Source organism: Pelmatolapia mariae, linkage group LG8 (genome assembly GCF_036321145.2).
Source record: "Pelmatolapia mariae isolate MD_Pm_ZW linkage group LG8, Pm_UMD_F_2, whole genome shotgun sequence".
In the NCBI taxonomy this organism is placed as follows: domain Eukaryota; kingdom Metazoa; phylum Chordata; class Actinopteri; order Cichliformes; family Cichlidae; genus Pelmatolapia; species Pelmatolapia mariae.
In genome coordinates, this window is record NC_086234.1 from 24218691 (window position 1) to 24242336 (window position 23646).

General features: G+C 39.5%; 1 protein-coding gene across 1 annotated transcript; it reads right to left on the bottom strand.

Moving 5' to 3' along the window:
* Positions 1-20823: 20823 nt before the first annotated feature.
* Positions 20824-22444, bottom strand: rasd1 (RAS, dexamethasone-induced 1). Its single transcript, XM_063482163.1, has 2 exons — positions 22080-22444; positions 20824-21888 (listed from the first exon to the last, which is right to left on the bottom strand). The coding sequence occupies exons 1-2, from the start codon at positions 22348-22350 to the stop codon at positions 21359-21361; spliced, it is 801 nt and encodes a 266-aa protein (XP_063338233.1). The 5' UTR covers positions 22351-22444; the 3' UTR covers positions 20824-21358.
* Between the last annotated feature and the right edge of the window lie 1202 nt (positions 22445-23646).

Here is a 23646-nt window from a genome sequence, read left to right on the forward strand (position 1 = left end):
CCAAACCTGTTACCATCTAAAAGCACAGAAATATACAAAAAACAAAACAAAATTACAAATATCTGCATTCAGAATCCAACTAGAACCTCATGGATCTGAAACAAAAACACTTCCACAAATGAGGACTTAGTTGCTGCAGAATGATGACTTATATAAACATTTAACTACAGTGCAACAACATGGCAACCCAGTCAGCAACCAGTTTGTAACTAAGTGACTTGAGTCCCCTACTGCAAATATCTTTTAACTAGTTTTAAGTAACAAACTAATAAAGTAACAGAATTTCACTAGCCGAAACTAAACCACAAAATTATTGGATAGTCTTTATCTCACAACAAGCCCTAAAAGGAATCACATGATCTATTAACAATGCTCCAAAAGGCACCATTAACTAAAATCTATTAATGATGTTCAGTTTAATAACTTGAAGTAGCAAAGTCGAGGCCCAGCAGGTGCCACTTGGCTCCAGCTTCCTGTGTCTGGACACCTGTCAGTCAACATTACAACAAGACATTGATTCAATTACTGTATATGAGATGGGTTGCAAAGTGACTTGCAGACATACAGCAACTACAGGCAGATTATAGTAACTCAGATTGACAGTTACATGCTAGCTTGTATTTTGTGGCACTCCCCAAAGTCAGGTTTGTTGCCACAACTACAGATTAATTAATGGTTAAAAAGTTGTCAAAAACTGATCTTTTGGCAGCTCTAAGTGTTATAAAATGGATATTAATATAGACGCAAGAGAACCCACTAAAACTTCTTTAAGGACACTGGGGAAGACTATATTTCTTCCACTCAGTTCACACTGTTATTTCGTTCTCATTAACAGTTGGAAAGTCCAAAGTAACAAACATGAATGTCAGAAATGTATCATTTAAATCCATAAAAAACAAAATAACTAAAACTAAGCTTTTTAGTTTTTCAGATATTTTCTGAGGAAAATGCTTTTAACATGTTTGTTTTGTAGAAAGTAGCTGCAGAGTAAGCTTGGAGGCTTTTCTGTGGCGTCAGTTACATCTTCATAAATTATTTCAGAGAAATCAAAGTAATTTTGACTTTTTATTATTTTCCTTTGTAGTATATATCTTTTATATATGTTGTATAAATAATTGCTGTACCCCAGATGTTCTCCAGATGTCAAATAAAAGCCACAAGGATTCTTATTTTCTTTTTGTGTCATATCCTGGTCAGTGCATCCTGTCTCCAGGTTTTCCATCTACAAGGGAGGAGATTTGTTTGCCAGTTGGCTGTTTTTATTGATGATTCACAGGTTAAACCTGAACTCTGTCAACAAAGAAATCATAGCACCTCAGTGATTCCATCGTAAGTAGTTAAGCTGGATATTTTATTAGCCTCTAAATCAGGGATGTCAGACTCATTTTATATTGTGGGCCACATACAGCCCACTTTGATCTTAAGTGGGCCTGACAAGTGAAACTGCCCTCATTGAACTAAACGTGTATATCTTAATATGAAACAAACAAGTTCAGTTTCATGAGTTTTTGTCTCAGTTTCTTTACATGATTAATGTGTAAAAAGACAGAAAAACGTCTGGTAGTACAAACTGTCCTCCATTTATGAAAGACAAGTTTTTTTTTTAACAAAGAAACTGTACACCCACTATGATAAAAACATGATTTTCTAGTGTAAAACAGGAACTTTTCTGTCATTTAATTGTTTATCTATTGCTTAACTACTTTGGTGTAGTGTGAATGGCAATGCAGATGGACTCTTTATCAACAGAAAAAGCTGCAAAACACATGAAACAAAAGTTAAAAGTTCAGAAAGTACAAAATCTAGGTACATTTTCCAAAGCCTTCCAGCAGGTTGGTCTTTGTCCGGCCAGATCTGGTCTTAACTGCATTCAGGATATTATTTTCCAAGAATTTTTCTCCCTATTTTACTTCACAGAATTCAGCGTGCTTCCATTTCTCTGCAGTCTGTTTCAGTGCACTATTAAAGTGGACTGCTGACGAGGTCGCTGATGCATGCAGTGACAGGAGCAGGTAGAACCGAAGCATTAGCACGAACACGTTAATGTGAAATGCTGAACATTTGATTTATTTCACACATTTCTCCGCACTCACACTCTCAGAACTGCTGTGAAACATCATTAAACTTGCACCTTAAAGACACACTTCTGTACAACTTTATTGGTTTTCCACTGAGAATGATAAAGATTAGCTTAGAGTAAACTTTGTAGAAAAAAAACAAACTTGCTTTCAGTTTATAGTGGCTACAGAGCTGATGCTTGTTATTGGTGTATTCAGTGTTATCTCTGCATTGTGGGTGAAAACATTGCATTCAGATACAGATTTCAATCTGACAAGAGATCCTTATATATATCTAATCTGTAGTTGATCCATATTTAAATGTGAGTATCTGCACTAAAGTTAGTTTCATTGCAGAAGAAGGCGGTGCAGCATTAGTCGAACCTCAAAGCATTGTAAAATTATGTGGAGACCATCCTTAAAATTCAGACACTTAAAAATCCCCCTTTTCACGGACCACTTCTTCATGTTAAGCAGGCAACATTATTTAATGGGTATCTTGTGACTTGCATAAGTGAACAGAGCATATGATGGGAACTAGATGCATAGAGATTAGAGAAACAGGCTTGAGGTCTGATTTGAAGGGTCAGTCAAAGGCCCGGCTGAAGTACCGTTTCTAGGAAGGAACAGCTTGGTAGCTTGTTAGCTGTATTTTATCAGATGATACGGACATGCAACATAAACTCACAACACAATACAACTTACCTGATAGGGATTCAAAATGCACAATACAAAATAAGCAAAAGAATAATGCAACCCCCCCCCCCCCCCAAAAAAGGAACAAAAAAAACGAAACAAAAAACAGAAGAAGTACACTAATTGCCAATACTCAACTTTAAAAGACCCTCAGAAAACTCGAAGACATAATCCACAAGATCAAGAAAGTCTGGCTCTTTGGAGGCAAATTATCAAGAAGTGAGGGGTGGCTCAAGATGAGGTAGCAAACTGGAGTAAAGCAATGATAGATTATGGGGAAGGAAAATAATTAAACGTTTAATGATCTGCATGGTGTGAAACTGCCGTCGGCAAAAGGACGCCATTCTCAAAATAGCCATCTTGTTACAGTTTCAATTTCAGGATCAAAAACCAGAGACAAGCTAAAGTAAAGAGCACTTTAGAGAGTCTATATTATAATACCGAAGTGTAACAGGGAGCACTCGAGCTATTATAATACAGTACTTCAAATAATACCTATGCAACACAAAGCCTGCCTTGCAAAGTATAATCACTGAACTGAAGCTTATGTAAGTTCTGTAGTGTCTCTTTTCTGGTTGCCCCTGGCAGCAGCAAGTAGAGGAGTTAACAGCATGTGTGTCTCTATTCAAGGACAGCAGCTTTTACAGTTAATAACTGTCAAGTCACTAACAACAGCCGAGAGTGGATACTGAAGAGACGCTCAGTCATCGTGAAAGCCAGCGCGCTGAAAGAAGACAAGGCTGGAGCTGTCAGGAGGAGAGGTGACACTTCAAGACCACGTGTCGGTGTCAGCCTGACCTGTAGTAAACTGCAATGATTGTGCATTTTTACTACCAGTGATGCACGGCATGGCAATATGCTGATTTACACAAGAATGTGCTACAACAGTCACGGTCAACCTTTCTCTGCACATGTAAACATGCAGCATGTGGGTTGTAGGATATCCTGGCCCCGCCTGCGAAACACTCCGTCTGCAGGTATTTACTGAAGGCTGAGTGCCAAACTAAAAGTTACTGATTAATCACAAACAATCGTTTAGTTACGATGGAATATTCCAGAATTACCAAAACATGCAGAGAGAACCAGAAAAACAAACAGGTGGAGACTTGAACTAGTGAACTGAATACTTGTTGTTTTGTAAGCTGTCATACGTGCTTCCATAAGGATGCATAACATTGCAGATATTGCATTTAAGAAGAATATGTGTATCATCCAGTTTTTTTAAAAAATTATTTAGAAACAGGTAATATTAAAATGTGAACCTTCTCCATTAAGTAAAACTACTTTTTTAACAAGAGTGAAACTCCTCCCGGCGGTTAAGGGCGATACTGAAACGTCATGTTTAGCACGATGACATGAGCAGTTTTCATAGGTCATGTGAGCTGATGTTATCCTGATGAAATCAGCTGTCGGCAATGATAGTATGGAAATCCCCAACAATGACATCGGCATTGTTTTCATAGATTATTTTTGCTGATGTCAGCATTATGTCTGTGAAGGTTCTCAGTCATCCAGGTCATCGTAGTCAAAGGAGCTTGGAAAGAAAAGCGTCTGGACTTCTTTAAGTTTCCTTGAAGAAGTTTCACCTCTCATCAGAGAAGCTTCTTCAGTTCTAAGAGCAAATGGTCGTGTCCCATCAAGGTGGCTCTTCTATGTTGTGCCATGTGTATAAAGTGGTTGTTTGGTCTCTCAAGACTCTGCTGTTTTCACTATCTGCATCTAAAGGACAAAGGTCACTCTTTCGAGGATGCCAATGTTCACATTTTGGAGAGAGAAGACAGATGGTTTGAAAGAGGAGTGAAAGAAGCCATTTATGTCCACTGTGAGCGACCATCTTTGAACAGAGGCGATGGCTTATGACACCAACTGTCTGCCATCTATAATCCAATTTTGAGATCCCTTCCCAGACGCCTTAATGCCCACTCACACCCTGGGCCATCTGACCTCAGTAAATCACATGATAGGGTGGGGCTAGGTTTCACAATGAGCTCACCCGAAACCTTGGCTGATTGTGACCTACACCCGTTTTCACAGCTTGACTCTTATGATTAGGTAGAGGATCAATAGGGGGTCATGACCCTCTTGGGACACTCCAATAGGGCTTACAACTGTACAACTGAAGAAGCTTCTCGAATGAGAGGTGAAACATCATCAAGAAACCTAAAGAAGACAAGATGCTTTTCTTTCACTGAGTCTTTTACTGGTCAAGTTAATTTTCATAGTTAAGCTAGGGCTAGCGTTTAGCATTGTGACACAGGGTAAGTAATGCCAGCAGAATTATTAAAAGATGAAGTTCACTCGCTCACAGCACTAATGATATCAGTGGGTTTTCTGGAAAAAAACACATGTGCTGTTAAAGTAAACCATGGCTGTTCCAAACATGACCTAAGGCTTCGAGGTTAGGCTGTGTAACTAATGGAATGCTAAACAAAATGACAGCTTTTCCATTTAGTGGGTTTTTCCATTACAACTAAGTGAAATACCCGTTTAAACCCAACAGTGCTTAGGCGTATACTATATTTTATATAGGCTGCTTAATTGAATTAAAATACCGCTTTACTGGCATTACACCCTTATCTTGAATTTTGGTATGTTACAAATGTAACAGTGCTTCATTGTGCTTTGAACTCATGTGAACCTTTTATATCCCATGAAGTTAGCAGTAAATTATATCATATTGTGGTAGCGCATGATGTCAAGCTTATCAAAGCATCTTTAGCATTACATAACTGTGTTGCAGTTGCAATTAATCAGGAATCAACCAAACAAGCAGAGATTTGTTTTTGTCTGTATTAATAGCTAAAGGGTTGGTTTGTCCCAGATAACAGGTACCTAGGGGACATTAAACACAGAGGTGACCACATTGGTATGCAACATGTGACCTAAAGATCTATTTTAGGTCAAAGCTAATTTATCATGCAATGCATGTTTATTTTCTGGCAGAAAATTGCTAGCTGCAGCATTCTTTACAACTTTAGCATCACTTTAGCTATCTGTTGTTAATCTGCACAGTCCTTTATATTGACCTCCTTCCAACCAGCATGTAAAACAGACTTTGACCTAATCATAGATATGACCAGAGGGTAAAAAATATAACAGGTCAACAACGGTCCCCCCTCCAGCCCCTCCACCACCACACCAGGTCGTCAGCTCAAGCGTAACATAAGTAAACTTGTGACTCTGATTGTAGCTTTCAACACATTTAACAAAAATACAAAATAAATAAGTAATTTAAATGTGGTGCTATAATTTTATTACAAGCATTATTTCCGGTTTTCTACAAACTCAAAGGTTTTACTGTGTTAAATAGCGTTAATAACGTGACCTGTTTTTTAACTGCAACTGACTGCAAGCTATTATAAAAATGCAATTCTACAGAGGAAAAAAGGTCTCTTAAGTTTAATTACAGTACAATTGCTCATGTATTTGTCTTCTTTGGTTTATAATACAGTAAATCAGCCTAGATTTTAAATACAAAAGAAAAAAAGCATTTTGCAAAAAAAAAAAGAAAAGAAAAGAAAAACAAACAAACAAAATATTGTGCAGGAAATAATTACCAAAGCTGTAACACTAAAAATGTCCCAGCTCATGAAAGTCCAATTATTCTAGTGAGCAAAGGCTAAATTTCTAATCTGCTCACACAAGCTCTATATTTGCTTTATCATCGTATTACCAAAGCAGCTCTCTAAAAAAATAGACAAATCAGTCTCATTGTGAAGTAAAGCTCTTTATTATTGAACTGACGATTGTAAAAAGCTGCGAGCATTAGCAGAGCTGCAGAGTGAATAACCACTGCAACATGCAGTCAGCACATGCACCACCACCGAGGTAATTAAGTCCTCCAAACCCTTGAGTCATCGCCCACCTGTGGTACAACTGATCCATCATCAGACTTGGGCGATTTAGGCGGCCACAAGATGCCTGTTATATTGTTTCTGTTTGAGTTATGTGCGTCACAGGATCTATTACCACCCCATCTAAAGACACACATACACACTCACATCAGAAGGACCTTTGATGAAAGTGCCTTATGTCTTTGGTAATTCAATCCTCACTCCTGTGTCTCATCTTCTTCAATCCAAAGCCTTTGTAGAAGGCAAGACACACAAATAATCTGTTTCTCCTTACTATGCGTAGATTCATTTTGTCATCCCTGCTGCTCTGCTGCTATTGATCCAAGAAGTTCTGGGGAGAAAGCTGTATTTACCCCGTCAGGGTCCTTGCAGCACTTAACAGTCATTAGCATGGCATGAAGCCTGGCAGCTATTAGGAATAAAGCTAACCACTTGGTAGTTGCTCCAATTTACATAATATGTGTAAATTATTGTCGCTAAAAGAGCTTTAGTGATTAACGCTGACTACTCAAACTACAGGGGGACCACTGAGTCTTTCGAGCAGGTTGGCAGGGCAGGAGATGAATCCTGAAATCATTATAAGTCGTCACATTTGAGCAAGCTTTTGTTGCATGCAGGTAAACTGTCTGAGTTGAGAGCAAAGAGGAACTACATCTGTTGAAGTGCTCTCTTAACACCACTGGCTATCTTTTAATTATGTCTTGGGTACTTTACTCTCATTTCACCACGTATATGTATCATAGGCTGGATGTATAAGATGGATGTAGTCACCCTGGTGTCACCATATGGTTTTGAACTCATCATTTGTTGCCTTAGCATTCACGTCTTGGCCGTCTCCACTTTTCTTTCTTTATCTTTTGATTTTTTTTCTGAGCTAGAAGTGACCATCTTTGGATGTTTAGTAATCTGCATTCATAAACTGTATGCAAAGACAAATCTGTTTCTGTTAGCCAGTATGAATAACTGTACAACTGTCATCATGGTCACAGTAACCAACTAACTGACACTCAGTTGGTCACTCTCGTGCACGTCATTGTTGTTAGCAGGCTGTCAGACAGAATACCACTAAAAAACATCGTGGTCATAGTAGAGGAAGTGGAGGAGGTAAAAAAGCTCAACTATATGTCTGGGAAAGCTGCGGGAACAACAGAACATGTTACCGGACGTGATGGATCAGAACAGAACATGGAATAACACCCCATACGAGTTCTGTGGGTTAAAAAAAGAGACCCTCCAACGACACACAAAATGAACCACCTGAACCCCCCTCCCTCGCCCTGACCAAAGGACAGCTACTGGAGAACGCAGCAGCAAGCTCCCCCACACAACATGCATTCCTCCAGAAGGAAACAGCTTCCAGATCAGAACTACTACTAACTCGGCTCTCACTCAAGTCTGGAAAATATACTTGAAACCTTAATCAAGAATGAAGAGTGACTACCCTATAGACAAAAAGAGAAGAAAAACAAAACAAAACAAAAAAACAAAGGGTAAGACTGACAGTGCACTCTGCTAGTGTAAACAGCACAGCAGAAAAGTATGGAAAATGTATGGAAAAGAAACCCCAAAGCAAAAACAAACAAAGATACTAGCAAACACACCCAGAAAAAAACAGAGGGAAAAAGGGGGGATATAGTTACATAGACAGTGGTAATGAAGGCAACGCAAGTGAATGAATTAAATAAAAATAAAATAAATATATAAACGCTTCTACATCTGAGTTAAGATGAAACAGGAGGGTATAGAATTAAAACGCTATGTCACCTGACCGTATCTCAGTGAGTCCAGGCCCTTTAAAGAGGTTGTAAAGTGCTTAAAAAAAGAGGAAGAAAAAAGAAAAAGAAAAGGGGTTTATCATCGAGTAAAGGTGCTGTGTTGATTAGAAAGGCAGCCTGTCTCAGTTACTGTGCGGGTGGCACAGTGGGGTGGTTGTCGATGTACCAGACGTAATAAATCAGATCAAAAATCTACAGCAAGAAAATACTGAAAAGGAGGGAAAGACAACCACAGTGGAGTGGAAATAAAAAATGTGCGTGATATACCAGGACAAACAGAGATAATCCCATTAAAAAAAATAATTAGACAAAAAAGACTAAATGCAATTTCTTGTCATTTGGTCAAAATTATATAAATTATGGAGTGCCTTCAAAATAACACTGGTGAGTAAAACAATAATAATATGCCTTTGTTGGGAGTCAAGTTTGTATTTATAGTTCTTGATTCCTGGTCTGTTCATGTCTGTCCTTGTCTCATCATTGTGTTTTGTTATTCCTTCAGTCTCCCTGCTCATGTCTCCATGTCTGTTTCTTCCTGGTCCCAGTGTTGTGTTACTTCCTGTTTTACTTTGATAGTCTCTAGCTTGCTTCCTTTGTCTCATTTGTCTGATTAGTGTCAGCTGTGTTTCCCCCTGTGGCCTGTTCCCTCGCTATCCTCTGTCTATAATGTATGTGTTCATTATTATCAGCAAATTTAAGGAAACCCAAATACACGATATTTAGAAATCGTTTGACATACACCATAAGAACGTTTTGATAAATAATACTGAATTTAAATTTCTTGAGGTGAAAATAAACAATAAACCGTACTGGGATACTGTAAAAAAATTAAATGTGTTGCAATACACACTGTCATGTCCTATCATATATATAATATATGAAATATTATGTAGAATTATGGGGAAGCACATACAAAACAATTATTTAAACAATATATGTACTGTAAAAAATTAGAATAATTAAAAACAGTAACTTCAATCAATCATCTAATTCACTCTTCATCAAATCCAAAACACAAAAAATGCAAATTGTTTACTGAGTGAGACAACCTACAGTACCCACAAATATTCATAACTTGTTAAAGTCATCATGCACTACATGGTCAACAAACCAGCTTTAAGAACCAATAGTAAATATAACCACATCATCAGCATTACAGTCAAGGAAGCAACACTGTGGAGTAACTGCACAGAGGAAATGAAAACCTGTTTGTCACTACATAAGTTCACACAATTATATAAAATCAAAAATTGTACAGTTTTATTTTATTAATCTAACTCACCTAGAAGTTAAAAAGGTAACTCTCCTCTAACAAGGGCTGCTGAGAGGCCTCTTTACGCGGCCCTGTGAGGATGTTAAATGTTCAGAGCCTAGACACAGTTTAACTCACGCTGAATAGCATTTTCTCTTGTTTGCTTAAATCGAAGCTGCCAGCTTAGATGACAGTCATTGACTCAAGTACAAGACAGAAAGAGAGGGGAGTAGTCATCTGGACACAGACAGCGCAGCTGCAGATGGCACCAAAATTAGATGTGTGAGCAATTTTCATGTGTGTGTTTGGGTGTTGGCATACATCTGCTGCTTCTGCTCTGTGTTTGTCTGTTTTGCTCTATTGTGTGTCTTCAATTGTCTAGATTTTCTCTGTGCAAGTGAGAGAGACTTAAAACAGGGGAAAAAACATAAATCAGAGTTCACATTGCTGTTTTACTTTTTTCTTTTTTTTTTTAGCTTAGACATACCCCAAGCATTTTTCGATTCATCCTTTATGCTGTTCACTGAAACATTTTCCCCTTGAAAGCAAGTTTTTCAGCCTACTAGAACCTCACTGAGCTGGAGCCGTGGCTGCTGTTTTAACTTAAAAAGAAAAACACAATAACAAGAAAAGTCGCTGTACAGGAGCCAAGAACAGCAGCGGCTTCACCCTTTAATCTGAGCTCTTTAATTATCTTCGAGCAACAAAAGGTCAGTTTCTCAAGAGTATGATGTAATAAATGAATTATCTTGACAAAATGACTTTATTGTTTGTAAAGTAATCTGCTCCATTATATATAAAAAACCAAAACACAGTAACGAGATGGTGAACTTAATTAACTAAAACCCAGTTATGCTCATTTTTGGCTTTAAATGTGACAATCAAATGAAATCATTTCTGAGTGTGATTTCGAGTCCTTTGATCGAAGAATTGGATGAAATGTGAAAGAAGTCATTTCTATTGGAATGAGCTGTGTATTATTATCCCTGTGGAGGTGTTTTATTAAGAGCAAACAAATGGCAGGTAGCTTTTTCTGAAGGAACAAGAAGCTGATACCGTCAACTCTACTATTCCATTAGCGATTGTGTAATTCACAGTGTAAAAACCCCCCCACAAAGCACGCATGAAAGGCAGACCTCTGTTACTGTATAATTGCAGATGACTTCCTGTGGCTTAGTTATAATTAGTCGACCGTGTACTGCCAATGTGGATGTGGGCGGCTGCTTTTGGAAGTCGACCAACCAAAAAGTCAATCAGTGCACGTTCAGCAGACGCAAATCAACAGTGACGCAGCGCTCCGGTAAAAACTCACATGCAGAAAAGTGTTAAACCTGATTTATTAAGTAACCGGGCCTGTATTACTCATAGAGTGCATGCATTCAGTTCTTGCACACCCTCTTCCTGTTTACACTTTAACCAAAATCTGAGCCAGTGAGGAAATTGCTGTTTCAGAGGTTCAAAGTTTATTCGTGGTCTGGAGAGCACGTTTGAGACACTGAGCCACAGGAAATTGATGCAAAGTTGCAAAAATGTTAATGAAAAATTTAGAGAGAAGGTATGTTCAATATTAGACGTAGTTGCTGAGTGTGATTGCAAAATCCGGTCGCACTGCCTCAAGAGAATAGCAAGGGACGAAACAGAAGCAATATCACATACTATGCAGATGTTAGTTTTGTGCTTCCACTAAACATTCTGCACTGTATTCTTCATAAATTGGTGTTCATAGTTTTTCTCATTGCATGGTAGAGTTTGAGTTATGTAAGAGTTGGAAGCGTTGTGATAATTGAGGAACAGGACTTGAGTTCTGTTGGGCGTCCAGCCCAATCCACCCCTGATCCGGTTACTTTGTAATCAAGACTTACACTGTCAGTTTGATCTCGGCATGTCTGAGCTGCAGTGCTCTGCTGAAACATAAATACATTACAGATTAAGACAGCTCACCCAGAGCCCGGGCTACTCATCATGCCTGCATCAGTCAATCATTTCGTGCAAGTGGACAGTCTGGTGTCTCAACAACTGGTCCACTCAGTCTGGTATTATATGATAACAGTCCACGGGCCTGTTGTCTTAGGCTGCAAATAAAACCTCTCTCCTTCCTCTGCTACAAAATCTCTAAATTTTAATAGGACATAATGAGCTTATTTCTCACTAAATGTTCTGTGCCAACTCAGTCTGTCGGCTGTGCATTTATGTACAGTTACATAAGGTGGCTCATAACTCAGAGGGCTCAAAGGTTACTAAAGAATCCAGACGAGCTTTGATTTAATTATGCCCAAATGACAAATTACAGTCGCACAGGTTTCCAGTTGACCAGCCTTTTATTAGAAGACTTAATTTGGTGATGTTGCCAGTGAACACAAGGGAGCAAAGTTCCTCTCTGCTAGATAGTGATATTGTTATTTGAACAGCAAATTAAATTTGTGTGGCAACGTTGTAAGAAGGCTCCATGAAACAATGTATCTATTCACTTAATCAGGACAGCGTCTAAGTGAACTGAAAATAAGTATTCACTTCATTAGCGCAGAAGCCCTTTGTTTACACAAATATCTAATAGGCCAATCACATGGCAGAAACTCTACATTCAGGCATGTAGATGTGGTTTAGGATGACCTGCTGAAGGACAGAAATTTCAGAAATTTTATAGACACTGCCGATCTAGTCGGATTTTCACACAGAACTGCTAAACGAGGGTATGCATAAAAGCCTCTCTGAATGCAACACATGGACCCTTGAAGCAGATAGGATACAGACGACACCTTAACTGACGCACTCTGTCAGGAAACCGACCTATAACTTTGGGATGTGGTGGAACAGAATATTTGCAATATGATGGATGTGACAAATCTGCAGCAGCCGTGTGATGCAATCACATGTTGAATCTATTGAATGAAAAAAACCCAGACAGGTCTGAAGGCAAATGGAGGTCCAACATGGTATTAGCAAGGTGTACTTAAGAAAGTGGCTGGTGAGTCTATATATGTTGTTTGTGCCTGAAGAAAGGAGTACATTGCGTGATAGTGCAATACTTAGATGTAACTTAGAGTAGACTTTTTAGCTTCCAGAGGTATATTTTTGGGAAGTAAAGTGAGACATTCAGCAGTAATAAATTATACCAACTGTTAGCATGGTGGTGGTAGCATCGTGTTGGCAGAACTGCTAAATTAAATGAAGTGAATACCAGAGATGGGCAGTAATGTGTTACTGTAATCCGATTACTTTTTCAAGAAACGAGTAAAGTAAGGGATTACTGTTGCAAAAAAGTAATTAGATTACTGTTACTTTCCTGTAAGTACGCTGTGTTACTGCGTTACTAAACTGTGATTTTGTTTGTGAGAGTGTCTCATGACGATGACGTACGAGCGTGTGATGTCACACACACACAGACGTGTGCAGATCAACAATGGATACTATGGAGTGCGGGAGAGAGTACGACCATGCAGCATTTAAAGCGTGGACGTACTTACATTACTTTGAGTTTGATTCCGTAAAAAGTGACAAAAACATTAGCGTCCGCTGTACACTGCGTTGGAAGAAAACTTGTTTTTTACAGCAAAAAATTAAACTTCAAATCTGAGCAAGCAACGAGCACACTGCCACAGGAGTGTGAAATTCACAGAGAAACCCCTGGATCCCCCCACTGACATGACCACTGCTGCACCGGGCAAACCTCCACCCGCCTCACTCCTGCTAAACAGGTGACAATAGATTTAAGAGCGACAGGACTTAGTGCAGCTGGATGTTTGATTTTATTTATTCTTTGCTGTGTTTTACTTGTATCTATTTGAAAGAGTGAGTGTAAAGACAAAACATTTTATTTTATATGCTGGAATATGCAGAAAACAGGTAGGTTTAAATGTTAAATAAATTTCTTCAAGTCAAAGACAGTTGTGTATAATTTATTTTTTGCTTGATACAATGTGCATCAAGTTAAAAGATTAAAACTAATAAAAAAAAGTTTTAAAAGGAGACTTTTTCATTTGATTCAATTGTATATGATGGATTATGCAGAAAAAATAGAATTGGGCTGAAAGGTCTATTGCTTTATAAAGTATTCAGGTTGTGTATCATGTTTTTTAAAAGTAACTAAGTAATAAAATAACTAATTACTTTTGAAAAGACGTAATCAGTAAAGAAACACGATCACTTTCTTAGAGAAGTAATCAGTAATTAGTAACTAATTACTGTTTTCAAGTAACTTGACCAACACTGGTGAATACTATAACAAAAGAGATAGACCACCCTATAATTTTTTGCATAACCTCAAACTATTGGTTGAGAACTCTGGACAAGAACAAATCAGGAGTCGATAACAATCCTGGCCACACCCTCAGAAAGTCCAGCAGTAACTTCACCAGCCAGGACTTGGCCTGGAAACCACAGAGAAACAGGAAGAGGAGGAGGCCCAGGAACACATGGCGCATTAACAGAGACATTTGGAGGAGTTTTGGAGAATATTACCCAGCGTCAAGGCCTGGCAGCAGGTCATCGGTGGATTATGGGGTAAAGGGACTTAAAGACCTAAGACGGGTAGAAACTTGTGAACAGGGGTGTTTATTTAGGAAAGTGACCCCAAACACACATTTAAGCTGACTGTGGAATGAATTAAGTAGGCTAACACTAATCTGGCCATTCATAAATACGTCATACTTCTTGACCTCTTGCAACCATAGTTATATCAGAAGCTTGTTGATGGCTAGTGTCTAGTTAAGGTGCAACTTACTAATGGAATGTTTAACTGAACATAAAATTTGGACACCAAAATATTGTTTTAACGTCAAGAATATCTACATATCTATATATTGTATGCTAATTCTACCTCAGAAAGAGAATGGTGCAAAGAGATCATTGACAGTCTGTCATGTCCACGATAAGTGTAAGTAAAAATCCAAACTCCACTCCATCTAATAAAGTGTTTTTATGTTCAGCACTTGGTTAGATTTATTTGTTTACATTCCAACACTGCTCTTCTTGCTTATCTCCCAGAACACCTGTGACAACATCCCTCCACGCATAAAGTCACCTCTTCACCCCCACTAACTACCTAATGTTCTCAAGCGCTCTGTAAATACGGCATGGTGTTGCATAAGCAGGATCCCACAGACCTCCACTGTATCATTAGTCATCAAGAAAGTAATTACAGCCCCATCTCTCTCATCGTGTCTGCCTTTGATGACGCATGTCAGGCCTGATTGTTACATCACGTCATGACAGCTCTTGCTTCTGCAATAAACTTCTAAGAAGCCTAGCTTACCTGAGTCTGAGGAAAAGAAACTCAAGGATTCTTTCAATTTTGGAATGTGCACAGACTTTATGCAGGCCTTGTACTGTGTGTGTGTGTGTGTGTGTGTGTGTGTGTGTGTGTGTGTATCTCTATTTTTTGTTTGATGTAAATACCTATTATTTCTTTCAAAACAGTTTGGACATGATTATGTGTATTAAAGATAACACTGTGAATGACAGCTAAAAGGATTTATGGTTTTGCATTTGGTTTTGAAAGAATCAACATTTCTTGAAGGTAAAAATGTTTTGGTTGGGTTTTACTTTTTGGACATTCCTCTAAGGTTGAGATTAGTCCAAACAAACCATTTGCAGATTTACATTTACACTATGCATAATAAACTGAGAAACGTGTACACACATTCCATTTTGCAGAAGTTCAAAGACTCTGCTTAAACCTCGTAAATGGGGATTCAATATGATGTCTTATTTGCTGCAATTTAATTATTATTACTATGATCGGTGACTTAGACGACCTTTTGCAAAACTGACCACACACATAGGTGGCAACACCTGTGTGAAAGTATACCCTTAGGTCTGACTTTGTCCTGTGAGGAGCACTTTGAGTTTTAGAACTTGTTTTGTGCTAAAGAAATGATGCGCTATGTGCAGCAGTAAACATCAATCATGCTGAAAATAGACTTAATTGGTAGACAACGTAGTGAGTATGTTTAAACTACTGTTTATTTTCCATACCTGGGCTTCCCAAGATATCTAGTTTGATTATACAGGGCAGGCCTCTGGCGCTTTTTCAAATTCTTTATTCCATATTTAGTGGTGAGTAGTGTTGGGTGTAACGCGTTACTAAGTTACTAAGTAACGCGTTACTGTATTTAAATTACTTTTCCACTGAAAAAGTAGAGTAACTAATTACTGTTCATTTTTAGGTATTTTAATTACAGTTACTTACAATGTACTTGCGTTACATTGTAAAATAATTAAACTCGCTGAATATCATTATTTAATTTCAATAATTTATCTTCTAAACGTAGAAGTAAACTCTGCCGCTTTAACATCGCTGTAGTGCAGCTGCACGTCATTTCGCGCCAGTTTGCTGCATAGTCGTATTCTACAGCGGAAGACGTCGGACTCGGCTGAAGCGTGTGGCTGTTTTATGACATGGACATATTCCCGTCTCTTCACTTTTCTGAAACAAGCAGACAAGAACATTACAGTAATATGTAAGCTATGTGCTGGAGAGAAAAAACTATCGGCTGCTGTTAATAGCGCGAGTAATCTACTGAAGCGCCTGACACAGAGCATAGACGAACACTTCTGAGTGATCCTTGTTCATCATCCATGGATAACACCGCAGCAACTCCTGCTAAGCAGCAAAACGTGATTTTACTTCAGCAGAACAGAAAGCGTCTGAAGGTGAGCTTAAAAAATGACTGCAGGCTACATAGCTGGACTGGCCATCGGGCATACCGGGCATTTGCCCGGTGGGCCGATGGTGATTTTTCATTTTTATGGGCCGATGGGGGTTTTTTTCTTCGTTTTTTTCCGTAGCGGTATAAACACTGAAAGGTGGTGGATTGGCCAGATGAAGGGAGATGTGTAAAAATAACTCAACTGTTTGGTGGTGGCTATTGCGGAGCTTCTACAGATTCAGTAACATTAGCAAGTGGTGGAGGCCAGCAGATGCAACACGCTGGCAGGTGGATGACGGAAAGGCAGGAGCAGAGACCCGAGGCGGTGAACTGAACTTCAGGTAAGAAGTTATGACCTGCAGTCTATCTGGGTCAGATATAAACCAAGTTTAGGTGGAGTTTATTTTCGTTATGCTGACTTTTTACAGTCAGTTACAATAACTCGTTTCTATACTGCTGGGCGGGTGCTATGACGTTATTGATGTTGAACTTGTTTTATCTTATTTATAAGGTTAGTTATTAGAGTTTCCAACCGTCTTGTAAAAAACGGAATCGTCTCGTATACAGAGAAAATATTGCGCGTTTCGTATTGAGGTGAAAAGGAACACAGTTTGTCCCGGACTTCAGCTACAATGAAAAAGACACAAAGCTGGAGTTATTCTGTGTTTACGCTGCACAGCTGTTTCTTCTTCTCTCATTCTCCCCCCCTCCCTCTCCTGTTTCTACTTCAATCATGAAACTGATCAGTGATCAGCGGATCGGCTTTTCTCTCTTGTTTGTTTATCGCTCTGAATCTTAGAACAAACGTTTTCATCTGATGTAAAATGTATAGAAATCCATTATTGTACATAGTATTTTTTTAGGGTCCCATCATAATTTCTTCAGAAGTAGCTAAGTACTGTTTATGATGCCAGCATTTTCCCACATTTTCTAGATACTGTACCAGTACTGTGTGTAAAATGCCATCAAAAAGTCAATTAAGTTTTTCTTTCTCATCTGTCTTTCTATCTCCTTTCACTTTTTAAAGGTTGCCATGTTATAAAAAATATTTTGCCCTGCCATGCTGTTTATTGATGTGGTAAATGAATGGTTTATGAAAATATATCTAAATCTGTCATCAGTAATCAGTAATGATCATGTCTCACCTCTAGTCTTCTCTGTCTTAATTTCAGGTTTTTCACCATGTGTTGTAGATAGTTCAGGAGGTTAACTCGACCAAGCAGTCTACTTTCGGGTACTGTTTAGAATACCAAAATAGGGAGGATGGTGAAGATTTAAGTTTATTAGACTGATACATATATACCAACAAGACAGTGTACATCACTGTGACAACAGCGTTTGTTTTCATTCAAAGGCTTTATGGTTTTTCCTATAATACCTGGTGGGCCGGTCTCTAGTCAAAATGCCCGGGCCGATTTTTTTTGTCCCAGTCCAGCCCTGGCAGGCTACATTGTGGAACAGATGCTACCGCTGCATACTGTAGAGTGTCCATCTTTAAAAAAGTGTATTTATTATTTAAAGAGTTTAATTTCTATTGTTTGTCCACTCAAGGTTTATATGGATTTTAAGAAGTATTTAGTTAAATATTTATGTAGTACTTAAGTTACTTTTCTGACACAGTAATTAGATAAGTATTTTAAATACAATATTGACTAAGTAATTAGTAATAGTAATTAATTACTTTTTTAAAGTAACTTACCCAACACTGGTGGTGAGTCAAACAAAACAGATTTGATGACAGTTAAGTTAGGTACGGACAATGTACATTGAGCGTGAAACAAAGGCAAACGGAGAATGTGTCATCACATTCAAAGAGGATGAAATGACCATAATATAAAAATGAAAATCCAAAGAATTGGGAGTTATAGTGATGTTAATAATCACTGTATGTGTGATGATGTCCGTGCAAAGTTTCGTTTACCTGGCGAAAATAGAGTACATACAGACAAATATCACTATACCAATTATAGTATATCATTATCATACATCATTATAGCAGTAACGTAGATCATAGTAAGATTTATATGTACATAAATATGAAGGATGTGTCAACACTTGGAAGTAAAGCCAAAATATGGCAGAAACATGAGGGGACTGAAATCTTCTACTGGGGAGACCTGCTGCCCAGCCCAAATGTGAGCACATACCTTGAACTTCGTAAAGTCCAACTGCCGCAGTCCTCGCTGTACTTTTATGTTTCTCACTGAACACTCATCACTTGTTTTTATAGATAAAGAAAAATAACAATCGGCTTATTAGCTAGTATAAATATCTAGTTAGCTAGCGACACATCAGCTAGCTGCTTTTAGCTGATGTGTAGCTATGCCATCGATTAGCTGTGTTCATAGGCATATTAAAAAGACATGGACACAGTTACATTGTTACCAGTTGGTGAAGTTCTGTTTAAAACCTTGAGAAGTCATTTTAAAAGTCGTGATCTTGGAGCTTTGAAAATCTATGTGATTACGAGGGGTTAGTCTGACCGAGAAACATAATGCACATCGGCTAACAGCTTGTCAACCAGCCAATCTGGATAATCCTCCTTTCTGACACTTAGAAAGACTAATAGTTTTAACACCAGACTTACTGTTTTACTTCCTACGATCAGGGCTTTCCATAGACTTTTTTTGCAAAAAAAGATTGGAGGTTTAGCTTTTCAACCCTGGAAGCTACATCTATCTGTTATACTTTCTATGGCTGTGTTCCTAGCGTAACAGCTATCATGTTAGCATTGACTTCATACTGTGTTGAGCTTCATAAAAACAAAACTTTAAAAAAGGATGTTTTTCACTAGCAAACATGTCACTTTGTTGTTTGACCAACAACAATTGACACGTTCAAATAAGTTAAAACAGTCTTTTAAATAATTACAGAGGCACAAAGATGACTATACTTAAACAAAGTTAGCGGAAAAAGAGAGAAATTAAACTTCAAAAAAAGTACTTAGATACTTAGAAACCATCAGGGGTGCTAGAGACTAGATGAGTGTCTGAGCATAAATGCACTCATCACAAAGACATGTAGCGTCCTGATTTGAGAGAGAGTAATTACTGATTAAATGGAGCAAAGATGCTTGAGACTAAATACCTGCTCTCAGCATGATAAGAAACACCAAACCACTCTTTAGTCACTGGAATGTCTGCAATACCTGAGAGTCTGTCATTAAAATACTTCCAGCTAACAGCATTTGTAGAGACATTCTGAGATGAAAAAAAAGAAAGAAACAGAATTCCAGCGCACTTCCTCGTTGTGCAGCTGCTGCTGGCCTGTGTGGCACATTCTGTCCTTATTTACAATGTGTCACTGGCCTTCCTCCCCGTTCTGATGCTGGTGCGCGTGTTGACGCCTTTGGCATATGTGATGGTGCTTGTTGATGATAATGAAAAATGTGTGTTCACAGGGATTTGCTGTGTGTAAACGTACATTGTGATCTTATTGCAACATTTTAGGTTTTTTTTCACTCGAACGTCACACCGGACCAATTAGTGTTGCTGTCATCTTATCAGTGTAGAGATAATAAGATAATTAGCCCGCTGATCTTCACAATGAATGCAGTTGGGAGCACATAGTGTAACTGAACAGTTAGAGGGCAGTGTTATAGTACAACGCTCTGACCTTGGCCTTTGAGAGACTTTTCCTCTCTCTCAGGTTAACGCAAGATGTTCTCTGTCTCTTTGCCAAGATACAGTATGCAGAATTATTGCTGATAGCGAGCACTTAAAACATCACACACAGATAATGTACCGAACATTGAGTCTCTGCCTTGTCTCGGGGGGAGAAGGCTGGAACTTCTAAATGCAGGTGGCAAGGTAGAAAAACATAATAAGAACAAATTATTACTGTTTTTGTTGGGGATAGGAATGCAGGGTGGCTTAATTTTTCAGCACCAAGTGCTGAATTTTACTATTATGTTTTTAAAATGTTCGAGAGCACTCAAGGACAGAAGAATCTGGACATTAAAGGGACATAATTTGCATATTTGTGCCACAAGCGTCCACCGTGTGACGCAAAACAGCTCACCAAAATGCTTTTGAAGCATGTTTTTAATAGTATTTACAATTCCTGGATAGACCTCAAATTATTTTGCAGGTGGGGTAGAGAGATTTTCACATTTTAGATCCCCTTAATTTGGTCAGTTTCAGTCTTCCTGCAGTTAGTGAGGTACTAACACATATGACTTGTCCCCAGTGATAGCAGTTTAAATAAACATGAAAGCATTGATTTCCTCTGGGTAATAAAGCCTGTTTTTCTGCACTATATATTGTCTTTATTTGATCGGAATTAGGGGCACAATTAACAGATCCTGCTTGGTTCTGCAGGATATGTGCAAAATGTAGATATTTGCATCAGTTATACAGAAACGTCCCAGTCCCAGAGAGCATGACATCTCAGAATGACAAGACCAAATGGGAGATGTGAAGGATATTATTTGGGGCTGTGCTTTTTATCCCCCTTCCTTGTTTGAATGCATCTATTTATAAGGTGCCTACAGAAATATTAACATTATAAAATAGAAGAAACAGAGATAAATATTTGTGTTGATTTGTTTTTTATTACATTTTATATTTTTCACTGCAAAAGAGAAAATTGACAGTGACGATAAATATACATTCACAATAAAAAATACTCTAGATTGCAACGAAACATTCAAGTGTACTTAGCCTTTAGAAAATCTAGAAGATGTAAACATGACCTCCCCGAAACACTGCACCTCCTCACCCAAAGAGTCTCTCTCTCTCTTTCTCCCGTCTGTAAAGGTATAACGTCAACAAAACACATTTACGCATCTATGCGCGAGTCTCACAAAGTATGAAGCCACGTCACACATCGGGCTCTGATTGACGGAACAAGCTAACATTCTCGAATGTCTGGTGGGCAACCTTTTTTCTTTTTTTGGTAGTTTAAGCGGACTCGTGTCCAGTCTGTGTCCTTTATAAACGGAGCTTCACCGGAGCACGCGGCGGCCTCGGCGTCTCCAAACCTCCGGTGTCAGTTTGAGCGCTGCCGGCTGCTCTGACGAAAGACCGGGCTCTTCTCCCTTCAAACGTGTCATTAGAGTCTGAGCTTCAGCGTCCGCTTAACTGATCACACACCTCTCTTTGTCTTTGCCGTGGCCGCCTCCGATGGCCTTTTCTTTAATGTACATGAGGTCGCTGTGCACGCTGGGTCTCCGGGCGCACGGGGTCACCACGCCGTACGCTTCCCCGATGTCCTTCAGCTTCTTGTTTTTCAGAGACTTTCTGTGCAGCATGTCACAGTACTGCACCGACACTTTCCTGTGAAGGTCGGGGCTCATTTCGTGAGGTAGTTTGGCCAGGGTAAACAAAGTCTGAAACATCTTATCCACGTTCTCGTTGCGCTTTGCGGAGATCTCGAAGTACGCGCACTTCTCGTCCCCGGCCACCAGCTGCTCGATCTCCTCCTGCTGAACCTCCCGATGAAACTCTCTGTCACCCTTGTTCCCGCAGATCACGAGAGGGACGTCGATGTTCTCTTTGATCTTGTTTTTCAGGCACATTTTGGTCTCGTAGATCTGCCGCTTGAGCCGCTGCACCTCCTGGAAGGAGTCTCGGTTGTCCAAGCTGAAGACGAGGAGGAACACGTCACCTGAAAGCAGAGAATATTATTTTGTTTAACCTTCTTTGCTTTTGTTTAACGTGTTTTCATTTTCTCCTTGTGTGTATGCACAGTTACAATAAAGCACAGGAGGCTCTGCTGCACCCTGCAGCCACGCGCTAAAGTTTACATAAGGATTCTCTGGTATAAAAAAAGAGACTGAAATGAATGTGGATAAGTACCTGTCAGTATTGAAAGCCTCCTCATAGCAGGGAAAGGATGGTTTCCCGACGTATCCAGTATGTCCAGCTGGTAAACGTCTCCCTTGATGCTGTACACTTTCCTGTGAAAGTCCTCGATAGTCGGCGTGTACTGGTCGTCGAATCTCCCGTTCAGGAATCGGGACACGATTGCAGTTTTGCCAACTTTGGTGGATCCCAGAATCACCATCCTGTAGCAGTTCTTTGCTGGGATGTCAAAATCGCTTTCGGAGGGCGACATTTTTTTGATCATGTTTAAACCCGGGGTTGGATGTACACCGTTCGTCTGTGCGTAAAAGGCAGGTGGGCAGCCTTCTGTGTGTCTCGGTGCTCTCACTTGCGCTCTAGTGTGTTTCTGTCTGGATGCTGAGCCCGAGCCGTCGTATTTATGCGCGAGGCTGACCCCGCCTTTTGTCCGCGTCACAGCTCGGTGAGTACTCGGTGCCCTGTTGAGTGCAACGAAAAGCGGAGCAAACTCCCACCGGTGCGTCAGTCTGCCACTTCTAATTAAGACGCGGAGAGAGCGCCGGGAAACAGAACCAAACAGGCCGTCCGAAAAACAGAACATTTGTAACAGTGCGGGGCAGGGCGGCGGGGTCTGTGCGTAACAGCCAAACTAAAAAAACTTCCAGCACTATTACCGAGTTAATAATTGACGCTTTTTTCCGGCGTTTAAAACCGCTTTGGCACACTGTGTTAATAAACAGGCTGGACCTTAGACACCATTAAAGCAGACAGCGGATACAGGTTCCTAGACTGTGCAGAGCAGGTCATGTTGACTGGAACATCATCATCTAAGGAGAAAAGGGAAAAAAGAAAAACATGCTGAGCAATAATCTAAAGTCTCCAGAGCTGTTTACCCACCGCTGTCTTTTACAAACAAGGTCACATTCATTGATTTATTCATTCACATCTTCAGCAAGTCCAGCAGCTGCTGATTCATAATCACCAGGCAGCAGCAGCTTGAACGGCTGATTGAGATGCTGCAGTTACTATGGAGACCAAAAGGGGGCACTCAGGGCACGATTTTCATCAAGGCGTCTGCCACGACTTACCTTAAAGGGAGAAGGGGGACAAAACTCAGTGTGGAGTGACTTTGTGTGTCTGTGCGCATGTGTCAGCGTAAACGCAGTCTCCGTTTAGTTTCACAGCAAATGCAAAAAAAAGGAATTCATCAAACCATCGATGACCACACTCAGTCACCTGTCACTGTGAAAGTGTGCAGTCGAGGTGGCAATAAAGATTTCTTCAGCGGTTCATAAAATTAGTCGTAAATAGTCGCAAAGTGGAAAGTGTGTGTATCTGTGTTGGGGGGTGGGGTTTTATTGGGTAAAACAGGAGACAGCAGTTGATTTTAATATTAGCTCACTGCTTCATTGTGTCTCATCCCGTCAGGTGTGGGGAGCAATGCCCTGACTCAGCGACACAGATGTGGAAATGTGAGAACATCTGCTTGCAGAGATATGAGATTTTTCTTCTTTTTCAGCTGCTCCGTTTGGGGGTCACAACAACAGATGATCATGCCTCCACCTCACTCTGTCCCTATGCG